The sequence below is a fragment of the Aptenodytes forsteri genome, unplaced genomic scaffold, assembly GCF_000699145.1.
Source record: "Aptenodytes forsteri isolate BGI_AS27 unplaced genomic scaffold, ASM69914v1 Scaffold69, whole genome shotgun sequence".
NCBI lineage: Eukaryota > Metazoa > Chordata > Aves > Sphenisciformes > Spheniscidae > Aptenodytes > Aptenodytes forsteri.
In genome coordinates this window covers 4,337,443-4,350,980 of record NW_008795885.1, presented here as the reverse complement: position 1 = coordinate 4,350,980, position 13,538 = coordinate 4,337,443, and the positions used below count along the sequence as shown (strand labels likewise).

At 39.0% G+C, this 13,538-nt stretch overlaps 1 protein-coding gene across 1 annotated transcript in view; it reads left to right on the top strand.

Annotated features, from left to right (window-relative positions):
* Positions 1 to 261: 261 nt before the first annotated feature.
* Positions 262 to 13,538, top strand: part of MAN2A1 (mannosidase alpha class 2A member 1) — a 153,400-nt gene continuing 140,123 nt past the window's right edge. Inside the window, exon 1 of the mRNA XM_009284206.2 lies at positions 262 to 558. Within this exon, the coding sequence (XP_009282481.1) occupies positions 262 to 558 (297 nt within the window). The remainder of the gene's footprint in view (positions 559 to 13,538) is intronic.

The window sequence follows — 13,538 nt, the reverse complement described above, 5'->3', positions numbered from 1 at the left end:
TACATCATTCAGCCCACCTGAAGCTGTCACACAGCACACGGTTGTTGCTCAGCATCACGCAGATTCACAGAGGGTAGGCAGCACCTGCCATGCTGCCGCCCATCTGGATCCAGAAGTGAGTGATATGGTGGGGTGCGCTAACCCAGCTGTGGCTGGGTTGCTCCAATCTCTGTAAGCTATTCGTGTTGTTGCCTTACCCGTGAGACTGCAAAAATATGCCAACACACCTCACCCAAGTTGTGGGGTGCCAGGGTGGCTACCATGAACATGTTCAGTAGAGGAAGACTAGGATCCAAGGAAAGCCTCAATTGCACTTACTGGAAGAAGTCCCTCCTGGGATGTGTGTGTCTACGTCTCATGCATCCAGGCCCTGCCCTAGCTGAGGAGCTATATGGTGACCACATTGCTCTACAATACCGGGTCAGACATGGACCCTCCCTTGCTGGCATGCTGGGCAGTCACAGGCCTCACCAGGCATGGATAAGGGCTGTCTGGAAGATGGGGCAGATGTTGGGGATGTGGGGGGCAGATGTTGAAGATGTGGGAAGCAGCTTTGGGGTGAGGAGAGGAAGGCTGAAAAAGCTGCTGGTTTTGTATGTAGTAGCCTTGAGCCTGTGCTAAGAAAAATGGCTTGAACAGCAAAAAGGGGTCACAGTGAGAGAAAACTGCTGCACTGGACACATCTCCATGTGCCATATAAATCAGATGATAGATAATTTTTTTTTTTTTTACCTGTCAGCTCTGTGCATTCAGAAATGCATGCAAAAGAAGGATCTTGTGCTATGGATGGAGTATCCAGTGTCACTTTCCAAGAGTGCTACCATGTCCTCTTTTGGGAGGGGGCAGAGCAGAGGAGGACTGGATCATTTAGTATGTGTGCACACACATAGACACATAAAAATGCTTGCCAGGGTCATTCTTGTTTGGTAAACAAGTATGCCTCGTTGTGTTTACTTTAACTGCACCAGGTGAGATGTGGTGGCAGGACCCTGCAGTGTGGTCTAGCTGGCAGCTAAGGAGGTATCTTTCAGCAGCTGGTGCTTCTGTCTGCTGCCGTTGCTGTGGGAGGCAATAAGCAGAAGAGCTCTCAGACTCTCACTTCTGAAGACCCAGCTTTCATTGATCAGAGGAGCCCCTGGCCTGGAATTCACCACTGGGTCTGATGGTACTAGCAATGATGGCAACAACAGTTCCTCCATCCATTGCTGATGTGATCTCACTGGAAGGTGGTAACCTGGAGTGGGAGAAGAGACTCCTAAAGTGCAGTCTTTTGATTTCCAGGTCTTGCTCATCATTTGGGAGACTCCACAGTACCTCCCTCTGAAGATTCAGTTCAGCACAGCTCAGTGCAGATACTTATGCTGAGCTGTGATGGGTGTACAGCCCTGACCCTGAACCCTAACATAAGCCATCCTGAGTTTCTTTAGTATGTTTATGCATGCTCTGAAACTCCACCACTTCCACTCGTCTGGAAACTGCCCAGTAAACAGGGGGAATTAGACAGAGCTGAATAGCCTTGATCCTGGCCTAGCTTCTCAGGAATACAAAGGACCTATCTTCCCATGTCCTTCCATGGTCTACAGCTCTTGACATACCTGTCTTTGTGAAAGTGACCGCTTTGCAGTGGACTATAAATACCAAGCTGCTAAAGCACATCCTGCATGGTGTGAAATGATACAAGGAATGTGGGGGACAGAAGACAGTGTAGATCAAAAATGCCCAAATGGTACGGTCTCATCTGGAATACCGAAAGGAAACATTCCCTGGAAGTTGCTGAATTATGCCAGTGAATTATTTAGAAGGTGTATTGCTAGAAATATGCCAAATCTGTGCCAGAAAAAATAATAAAATTTTATTACCATAGACTACGGCATCCAGCTTCTGGGAAACGTTCCTAAAAATACTGGACATGTCCAGGGGAAAAGGCAAGATAAACCCAATTTGATACTGAATGGTATCAAGGGATATGAAACAGCTCTGTGAATAAACTGAAGTCTAGTAATACAAGAGCCTCAGACTAATATGTTATTTCAGCATACTTTAGATTGCTATGAAATTTATGAATTTATGAAAATACAGAGTGGATTAACTAAGGCTATTTTAAAATAATCTGAAATTCACAGATTTAGAGTAAGATCTGCACATAAATGGGGAAAAAGTAAGCACAAAGCATAAATAAAACAAAAGCTAAATCTAAGGCCAGGGTTCTGGATGGAGAGGCACCCAACCTCCAGGGAAGAGGAAGAAATAGGCATTCTGCCTCTCCAAGGAACCTTCCCTCCTGCAGACCCTTTTTTCCTCAACTGAATAGGAAGCCTCGTACTTGAAAGAGTCAGATCATAAGCCTAATCAATTTTTAATAACTTCTAGGATATACTGATGTTTTGGTAAGGTTAGGGTTTAAGAAAGGTTTAAGTGTATTTTGTTGTCTTCTCCACATTTCATTGTATTGTAACATTTATGACAACTATAAGTGTAACAAATATTGGTTTTGCTATACCCTGCAGAAACTAGGTCAAGCTACTGATATGGAAAAGAAAGTGTTAAGCCTCACCGTTCATGCATTCCTAATTGGATCTATCATAATTGTATGTATCTCTTATTGTTCAATAAGTACTGTTCCATCATTCTTCCACTAGCTTTAAACAGTACTTCTCTTTCCTATTAGGAAAGAATATGCCTAACCAGAACTCTTACATACATGATAGATGTCTGACTTGGCCTACCTAACTCATAGCTTGTTTAGTGCTAAAGTAGGGCACAGCTAAAGAGAGAAAAGAATTAGGCAACAAATGGAATAAAGGTCTGAAAAAAAATTCCTCTGAAAAATTCCCATGCTCTTGTTTGGATTTTGAATCAGACCCTGGGAAAAACACGTGGTGATGAAGATATGTTTGACAGAACTGACTTCTAAGAGGGGGGAAAAAAATCAGAACATTTTATTTTGTCCTTTGTTATGCTAATTTCTGTAGGAGATGTGCATGAGCAAGGTGCTGATCACATCCTCCTAGGACTGCTGTGCAAAAGGACCCTAGGAATGGTCTGAGTGACTCAAGCTGGCCAAATTACTACAGCCAGCATTGCCAGTAATGGTATATACAAGAGCCTTACTCTGGTAAAATCAAAGAAATTCATACCTTTAGTATCCAGTTTGATGTTCTTGATTATTTCTAAATCACGAGTGTTTAGATTTAATATGTCATGTTACGCATTTCAAAAAATGAAATAATTTATTTTATAAATGCATGAGGTATTAGACATGATGATGATAATACCATTCATAAAAACAAGAAAAAATTTGTAGTCCTCTGTTTAAATTCATATAATAGGTAGAAACTAGGTCAAGCTACTGATATGGAAAAGAAAGTGTTAAGCCTCACCGTTCATGCATTCCTAATTGGATCTATCATAATTGTATGTATCTCTTATTGTTCAATAAGTACTGTTCCATCATTCTTCCACTAGCTTTAAACAGTACTTCTCTTTCCTATTAGGAAAGAATATGCCTAACCAGAACTCTTACATACATGATAGATGTCTGACTTGGCCTACCTAACTCATAGCTTGTTTAGTGCTAAAGTAGGGCACAGCTAAAGAGAGAAAAGAATTAGGCAACAAATGGAATAAAGGTCTGAAAAAAAATTCCTCTGAAAAATTCCCATGCTCTTGTTTGGATTTTGAATCAGACCCTGGGAAAAACACGTGGTGATGAAGATATGTTTGACAGAACTGACTTCTAAGAGGGGGGAAAAAAATCAGAACATTTTATTTTGTCCTTTGTTATGCTAATTTCTGTAGGAGATGTGCATGAGCAAGGTGCTGATCACATCCTCCTAGGACTGCTGTGCAAAAGGACCCTAGGAATGGTCTGAGTGACTCAAGCTGGCCAAATTACTACAGCCAGCATTGCCAGTAATGGTATATACAAGAGCCTTACTCTGGTAAAATCAAAGAAATTCATACCTTTAGTATCCAGTTTGATGTTCTTGATTATTTCTAAATCACGAGTGTTTAGATTTAATATGTCATGTTACGCATTTCAAAAAATGAAATAATTTATTTTATAAATGCATGAGGTATTAGACATGATGATGATAATACCATTCATAAAAACAAGAAAAAATTTGTAGTCCTCTGTTTAAATTCATATAATAGTTATGCATTTTTATGTTACCCATAATAAATTCAGTGCAAAGAAAATATATTCAGCATAAGCAATACAAGTATTGTTAGCAAGAATGTGTTTTAAAGAAAACCGTAGCTAAATTCTTTCTTGTTTTCATTTCATTATTCAGTGGACAAGATCAAACCAGGAAGAAAGTAGCAGTTTTCTATGTTCAGTGGATCAGCTACTCAAACACCTGTATTACTTAGTTCAGACCTATGAAATCTGACGGAAGGTTATACCTCTCTTTCACATCTCTGGAAGTCCAGCTTATTTAAAAAGTACTGAATGGGCCTTTCTTTATTATCTACTCTCTTGGTAAATGGTACTTGATAACTGAACAAAAAGGAGAACAGATGGGCAAGATAAAGGCAATTCATTAAGCACGAGCTAGGAAAACATACAAAAGTAACACAGGTCAATGCAGTATGCTAAGATATTATTTACCATGTTATAAAGCTAGTGCCTCTGGATAACATCCAAAGGCCTGAATTGCAAGACAGTGCATTTCTGCTGACCTTTTGAAGCAGAGCTTAGTTTTCAGAATTCAGAGGTACAAAAGTTTAATATCAATAGTGAATTATTCTGCTGCAGTGGAGGTACAGGCATACTGGATTGTGGTTAGGGTCTGCTGACCTTTTGAAGCAGAGCTTAGTTTTCAGAGGTACAAGGTACAAAAGTTTAATATCAATAGTGAATTATTCTGCTGCGTACAGGCACAGGCATACTGGATTGTGGTTAGTCTCTGAACGCAAATGAGTCCTCTGTCTAGTCACTGAACGCAAAGGTGCAAGAGTCCTCTTTTTCCCCAGCCTCTCCAAACCTTAAATACTAGTACATTCTTTCTTACTATATCAATTTCCTCAGATGACACTTCTGCTGATTCAAAACACCAACCTTTTAGAAAGATAGTTATGCTAATGCATACCTCCTCAGAAACTTCGTTAGGCATTGAGTAAATAGGTAAATAAGTTTTCTTTTAACAGAAGGATTTTTATGAAGGTAAACTCACCACCTGTTCAGGTTCATCAGACAGTATGATTTAACTGTCATGCTCCCAGAATGAATGTTGCAAAACTAGTGAAAAAAATGAAGGAAATTTATCAATATCCTAACTCCCATCTTTTCCCTTCTGTCAACTGATTTTTAATGCTGGTGAAAAATGGAAAGAATATTGAAGAATCATATTCTTTTTCCCCGAGAGGTTCATTTTCTAGCGCTGCTTGGATCATACACTTCAGTCTAAGAAATGTTTGTCTACTGTTCAGGAGGTTTTACCAGCAGACAGAGTGAAGCCAGTATAGTTCTTCTGATAGGGTGCAATCAGAGCTGGCTGCCTTTCCCAGATTCATCAGGCCCTGGTAGAAAAAGACTATAGCAAAAGATATATGGCTTTGGGTGAGGGCATCCTTGTGTCTCGTAGGAGAGCATGTGATGCTGTATCCTGTGGGTTGTCTTTTCTCTGTATTTTAGACTTGGTATAATGTATAGCACAGCTCCACAAAATCTGCCGGAGTCCTTGGGCAAAATTCCAAGAAATCCATCTGTTTCCATTCTTTTTAGTGCCATTTATCTTTCTTAACATGTCTTGCTGCTAGTAACATGAATGCTGTATTGATCAGTGGAACTATCTCATATATTGAGAGGGTGAGAGGTACTTTTCTATTTACAGAATGCTGCAGACAGCATCAGGGAAGACAATCAGCATTTTCAGAGTAAGATTTAACTATCACCTGACACAGTGCAGGTTGTGGCATGTATCTTTGGAAGACAGAAGGAAGGTTAAAAATGCCTTACGCCTAGGACAGTCATTACTACAGAAAATATCCCTCATGTTATTGCAACATGATTGCATTTCATAACATTTGTGAGGCCCAGAGGACATTCTAGCTCCAAGGCTGATGGTAAGATGTTCAATTTGCCTGCTGACTTCAAGCAATTGAGATATGCCAATATTTTGCTATGTGGCCACGGTGAGATTTAAGAGGATGGTTTGACAGAATATGAAATCGTGCAATGTGAACAGGAATAATTGCTTTGGAAAATTTTGACATCTGTGTGTGTCTCAGGACAAAGAAAATACATTAATTTTTTTCTTGAACTAGAATTGTCTAGAAAATATTACTTAAAAAGTGGAAGTATTAATATGCAAGATTCTCAGCGTATGCAGTAGATGTTAAAAGATCATAACCAGGGTATGGGCTGTCACAGCAATTGCTCTGACTGGGCTAATACAAGGACTGGAAGTTAGGACTGTAATCACAAAAGGCCAAGGTCAAGAAGTAAAAGCCAAACCAAAGGCAAGGCAGGAGCATGCCCAGCACCCAGTTTAGCTGCCAGTAATCCTACCAGTTTAATACAGCAAGGCAGGTCCTGAGACAGCTTGTGAGGCAGACATGAAAAAAGCTGAAGGCAGACCTGTGCAGCAGTCATGACTGGTCAGCTGGGAGATCAAACAGAGCCCCAGCAAAGGGGCTGCTGCATTTGTGCTCCTGGTGCAAAACAGCGCACTGAGTAACACAGCAGCAGTGGAACTAGCGTGGATACCTATCAGCCGTTTAGGTTTAATGGCCAGCCTTTATTTCTTACACAGTTTAGTCAGGCTATCAATATGTAGGAGACTGGCTTCTGCCAGAAAACTGTCTGCCATTTAATAGTCCACGCAGAGCATAATCGCGACTGACAGTAAGTTTATGCATAGCAGCTCTTATTACTTTCTGCCAGAGTGAGACTATAGGTATACTTCTAGGAAGACTGAAAACCCGAGTAAGGGTTTTACATTACCTGGACAGAAGTAATTTTTTTTTCTGAATTGTCAAGTGGCTGCTGTGCTGTAACCCTGCTGATATTTTGATCAATAGTGCACTCTTGACACTTAAGTATTTTGCGCTGAAAGATGCAAGAGCTCTGAGTACTAAAGATCAGTCTTTCCTACTCAGTTTTACAGTGTAACATAACATAACTACTTAGCAAACGTCTGCAAAATATGTCTAATTTTTTACTTCTATCAAGCACCGTGTCATAATGAAAATAAATGTCCAAGTTCAAACAAGGAAGTACATACAACTATCATTTTGAGAAGAAGGTGGAGAAAGGATTTTGGAGAAAATAAGCTGTCTGTATTCATGAAGCAGCCACTTCTGCATCACATCTACTCAACTTCCTTTTTTACTGTATCCAGAGACATTTCCAAGGATTTAACTCTTGCTCTCAATATCATGTGCATTTACAGCTTTAACATTCTCTCCCATAGGCACCATTTTAAGGACCTATCTCAGTTCAGATCAGATTGCTGTCCATTATTACTAATAGGAAGGTACCAAGGTTCCAATTTAACACGTCAGTGATGAATACTTAAAAAAGCATATCTCAATAGGAATATTCAGGCTTATATTTTTCCTCCTTAATCTTGGTAAATCTGGTGCATTTCATTTCTCTTTAGTTGGCATAGACCCTGTCCTGCTGTACCTGTGGGCTTCCCTGCCTCCCATTCCAACAAAAAATCCACACTATTGCTGATACAATATGTGTATACCAATGTTTTAAGGAAATAGAAGATTTTTCCTAAAGCACATAACAGCATAAAAGTGAGATGGAGCAGGCATCATTCCCAGAAAGCTGTGCTGGGATTTGACAGCCAGGCTTTCAACCATGCTTTGCCCCATGAAGCTGAATTAAAACATTGGACCAGTGAAGTTTCTTCTGCAGGAATAGCTGTATTGTCAGCTTGCTGGGGGAGAACTGTTTAAACTGTGATATCATTCTTTGTCTGCTTAGGCACTGCATAAATGCAAATATACTAACAGAGCTCTTATTTTGTTTGAGGAACAGGTAAATGCATGAGAATTATTTAGAGAACTGTATGCACACAGATAGATTGTGCTAAAAGAAGCCAAGTGTCATTGATAAATCTTTGTAGTAATGACCAGGCCAACAATAACACTAGGAAACATCATTTGGATTCCATAATCTTTAATTCTGCTGAGACTTTGAGCAAGTGTGCCAACAGTGATGGGTAAATAGTTTGTTTTGTTTTGTTTTAATCATAGACAAGCTGTAAAATTACATTTAAAATAATTCACTGCAGAAATATAACATACCTGTGACATTTAGTCTTACTGAGCAAAGATGGGTCCAGACTAACTGTGATGCAGAAAAAAACCACACAGTAATAATAAAATAATGATTTTAAAAAACTACTGATAATCTTCTTACCTATTCAGATTTTGTTTTTCAACTTGGTGATATTCCCTATGTCCTGGCTTCGGCAGGGATAGAGTTAATTTCCTTCTTAGTAGCTGGTACAGTGCTGTGTTTTGGATTTAGGATGAGAACAAAGTTGATAACGCACCGATGTTTTAGGTGTTGCTGAGTAGTGCTTACACTAGTCAAGGACTTTTCAGCTTCTCATGCCCTGTCAACTGGGAGGGCTGCAGGTGCACGGGGGGGCTGGGAGTGGGCCCAGCCAGGACAGCTGACCCCAACTGGCCAAAGGGCTATTCCATACCATATGATGTCATGCTCAGCATATAAAGCTGGAGGAAGAAGAAGGAAGGGGGGGGACGTTTGGAGTGATGGCGTATGTCTTCCCAAGTAACCGTTACGCGTGATGGAGCCCTGCTTTCCTGGAGATGGCTGAACACCTGCCCGCCGATGGGAAGCAGTGAATGAATTCCTTGTTTTGCTTTGCTTGCATGCACGGTTTTTGCTTTACCTGTTAAACTGTCTTTATCTCAACCCACAAGTTTTCTCACTTTTACTCTTCTGATTCTCTCCCCCATCCCACTGGGGGGGAGTGAGCGAGCGGCTGTGTGGTGCTTAGTTGCCGGCTGAGGTTAAACCACAACACCCTAAAATATCTCCCCTCTGCTACACTTGCCATTATCAACATTAAAAAAAATGTAATTGTAAAGCTATTCTAAACTGTATTTGAATGCGTAGCTTTCTAATTGCCAGTTACTGCAGTATACATTCTCTCACTGACTGTATCTTATCTTTGCTAACACTTACAAATATATTTTTAAATATTTCTAGATACATGTGAAATTCTTTCTGCAACTGAAGAATAATTTTATTTTACAAGTCTAAAAACACATCTATTCCTGAACTGACGTTAAATGAAAAATAGTGTTTCAGTTAGAAAATAGTAAAAGAGTAACATGACCTCTGCTTTATTTGCCTACATTTTGAATCACATCAAAGCTTTCCATTATAAAAAAGAAATCAAGAAGAAAAGATGATGGAATCTACTAACTTCTATTTATTTACAAGGAATGCACAGTCATTTTTCAAAACTTGGGAGTAATCGAACAATTGAAAATTGCTTTGGTCACAGGTCTATTCCGTCTGGCTCACAGGTTTTCTCTTTTAATTTTTTTTCTTCCTTTGAAGAAAGACTAATATTTTGGTGGCTGTTTATTCATTTGGGTACTAAAAGGAGACTAAGTAAGGCAGTATTAGGCTCTGCATAGACTTGTAGATGCTACTTAAGGCTGTGTTTTTTCCTGTTATTATTGTTCAGCTTTTTTTTTTTTTTTTCAATAGAAAGAGTTTAATAGCTTATTTCATTCAGCAAATTAAAGGTGACTGCTCCGTACACCCAAATCTGTTAAGGTTTTATCTAGTCCCTGACAACCGGCAGCAGTAATACAAATTCAGAATTTTACTCTTTTATTGACAGATCACTCTGAAAACAGTGACAAAAGAAAAGTTTTCCTAAGATTTGTCAGATTTGTCTCTTTTTATTCCAAGTTGGATAGTTTCAGAACAAATATTGTACATACCTTTTTAGACACCTGGCCTAGGGTCAAGGTTAGGAACTGCGCTTTCAACTGGTAGGTGAAAAGAGAAATAATCTTCTTCTATTTCTTCTACCAGAATTTTGTGGTTTTCAAATGTGTTTTGATTAATTAATTCCATTCCAGAACTGTTTTAAGATAGATTATGTAGTTTCACTGAGTTTCACTAAGTTCTATACTTTTTGGATAGTTAGGCAGATGATTTCTAAACTACATAAATACAAAAATCCTGTGTGATCAGAACAATTCTGTTGTCCAATATGATACTCAGCTTCCTTCAACTTATTCTGGATGCTTTCCAATATATTGTATTTCTTTCAAAGAAGTAAAACAACTCCAGAAATATAATGCTATGTCCATCCATTATGACAGTTTGAATTCAAAATTCACATTGTTTTCTTCTTTGGCCCTGGAAAAGTTGTCCCAAAAGGCTTAAGCTGCCTAGAGAGTATCTTAGCTCTGCAGAGGCAAGATACATCAGAAGAGCAGAATTATTGATAGCTTTTCATTAGTCACTAGTAACCAAACAAACCCAGGACCCAGTAATGAAATTCAGTCTTGCTTATTTGACCGTTACACACTATGCAGACACACCCAAAATTCAGATCACTGCACCCCTGGGTTAAAACTGTAAGTAAATTTATCTTTATTTGCCAGTCAAACTGCTTTACAATTAAAGGTGTTGTTTAACATTCAACTTAAACCAATATAAACCTATGTTCTCTTGCTTATACCAGCACAAGTATTTCTGCAACTGAAGGGACAGTTGGATTCAGGAACCCACCTGGCTGAAAACAAATTATTTTTTGTTTCCTTAGGTATCAGCTTCATTGGTTGCCTGATTGCACTGACCACGCACCATTCTCTAATGCTGCAGCACAAGACAGGTGATGTGAATTCAGGAATGGGGCAAACAGTAAGACTGACTCTGTTAGCATTAGTGACCACTTAGGTAAACTTAAACTGTACTGTTAAAGGCCTGACTTCCCACCCTGTGTGAGCTGTGATTCAGTAAACTTTAATTATCACTCTTTTGAAATTATGTAAAGGTGGAAAGGCTAGCCCTTAAATAGCAGTTAACATATTTGTTAGCATCAGCACTGGTAGAAATAAAATACACAAAAAGAAAGCAAGATGTCTTAAAAAACAGGGAAAGAGAACTGTTCTGTCAAGAAAAATATTATCTAGCCGAAGATTTGCTGCCTCAGCTTAACTGTGAAATCAATTCTGGAATAAAGCTATACTTTCTCATCTAAGAAACTTTTTTGAGGCATTATCCCTAACAACTCTTTCGTTATGACAATAAAAAGAGAGGTTCTTCCTGCTAGGTGATGAGAACTTCAAAACCACTAATTCATTATCATTCCAGATTCAACACTCTCCTTCATCCTAAATTTAAAAAAGATTCAGCAAATGCCACAACTCCCCCCCTGGAAGACTACTGCTATATTATTAAGTAAATGATAGTGGCAGATCGTTTATGGTTTCTAAAAACAGAAACTAATGTCACTTGAATTTCTAACTACAGAGCAGTTTTCAAATGTTTACCTTCTAGTTTACTGTTTATGTAACTGAAGTAACAGTTTTAATCTACTTTAGATCCTAATAAAGATCTTGATTTAGAACCAGTTAAATTCCAAGATTACCTCTAATTCTATGTACTACTAAATACTCACATTAATAAGTGAATATCTTCTGTGTAATTTATATTTAATAAAATATGCTAAGAAGAGAAAAAATATGTTAATGATTTATATTGTCATTATGATTTAGAAAATTACATTGTCATATATTTTCATCAAGTTATGTGTCCACTTTCTTGGCATCAAAGAATTTCATCAATGGCAAAAAGACGGGAGTTTTTAGTTTGTAAGGCATCTGTAAGTTGCACATCAAATACAAAGCAATAGCCACAGTTCGTAAGACACACAATTTTGGTGTAACTGGAAGCACAAAAATACTCCATGGAACTCCATAATTCAGCCTCAGTGTTTTTGCTGTACAGTTTAAATGCGTGCCAGTATTGTCTTAATGGTTATCTGCAATTCTATCACAAATCATCAATCCCTTCTAAAGTATTCTCATTCAAGCTTGTAAGTGTTGTAAAACTTGTTGAAGGTACGTTCTCTCACTATTGGCATATAGTTAAATTATTTCTTATCCAGTCGACACACATCAAAATAAAGCTTCATCCGAAGGGCAGCAAGGGTTTTTTCGTTTTCCTGAAAGCACAGCAGGCATGAACCACTAGAACCACTGCACCAACCAGAATTTTCTAGCACGTCTCTGATCTGAAGTCTTGTTTGCCAGTGTACACTGAGCAGGGTCTTCAAGACCATTACCATATAAGACATACTCTCCTATGAGCATACTGTCATTAAAGCACTGAGCAAGCTCCTCATAAAAAGTCTTAATTTATTTTTCTTCATGGAAATGTTCTGAGCCCATGCTTGATCATCTTAAATTTCTGTCATTAAGTGGTCCCACCTATTGTTGAGGTCCCAGTTTTTCTAGAGATCTTGTACCTGATCTATATATACCTGATCTATATATGCATGCTCATATGCTCCTTTTCAGTGGTTACACTACTCCAAAGGAGAAACTTTTGCATCTCTTTTCTCTGTCCCTTAAGCAAGCTTCGCAATTTCTGCTATTGCCTTCTAGCAATAGAATGAACAAAGTTATGAAACACAAAATCAACACAAACTCCTCAAAACTGATTTCCACTCTGAAAAGCAGACCTTGGTCCTAATAATTTCAAAGGCAAAGACTCATACCTGCAGCATGTGACTTCGATGAAGTGACATTTGTTGACTTGAACAGTTTCCTTCTATGATGATAAGCATAAGCAGGCAAATTAAATCCAGCTTTTACAAATGCAAGAATAAAACTATACAGTGTGAATTTCTGTACGCAGATCAGACACCTGTATCACTTGTCATCACCACAGAGAGTGCCAACTGAGTCTTGTATCTTGCTGACATTGGCAATGTGGTCATGGAACAGACATGGTCGTGTTGACAAGCATGTGATTGCTTGGGATGCAGTTAGCATGCCGTGAAGAAAAAGCTATAGAAGTCAATCCGCTCCCTGTTGCCTCCAGCAGAGAGGAGATTGGGAGATAATTTCCTCCCCATCATTCACACATTTTTCCTCACAGCAGAAAGAGAGAGATGAAAGAGCTAAGAAGCTAATTAATCATTGACTGAAGAAATGCAACATCACCAACAGAAAAGCCAAGATACAATGTCAGGATGTTTTCATAACTACGTAGCGATTCCTGCTTAATGCCATTTGTCAATGAACTGTCCGAGGACCACTGGAGTTGAGGACAGTTGCTGTACTTGATAGCATACCTTTCTGTTAGGACTTGTTTCCAATCTGCTATGCTGTGGTGGTGGAGGGCACTACACTTATTATTAAATCTTTATGTGGCTGTCGTGTTTTAACCCCAGGTGACAACTAAGCACCACACAGCTGCTCGCTCACTCCCTGCCCCCCCGGTGGGATGGGGGAGTGAATTGGAAGGGTAAAAGTGAGAAACTCGTGGGTTGAGATAAAGACAGTTTAATAGG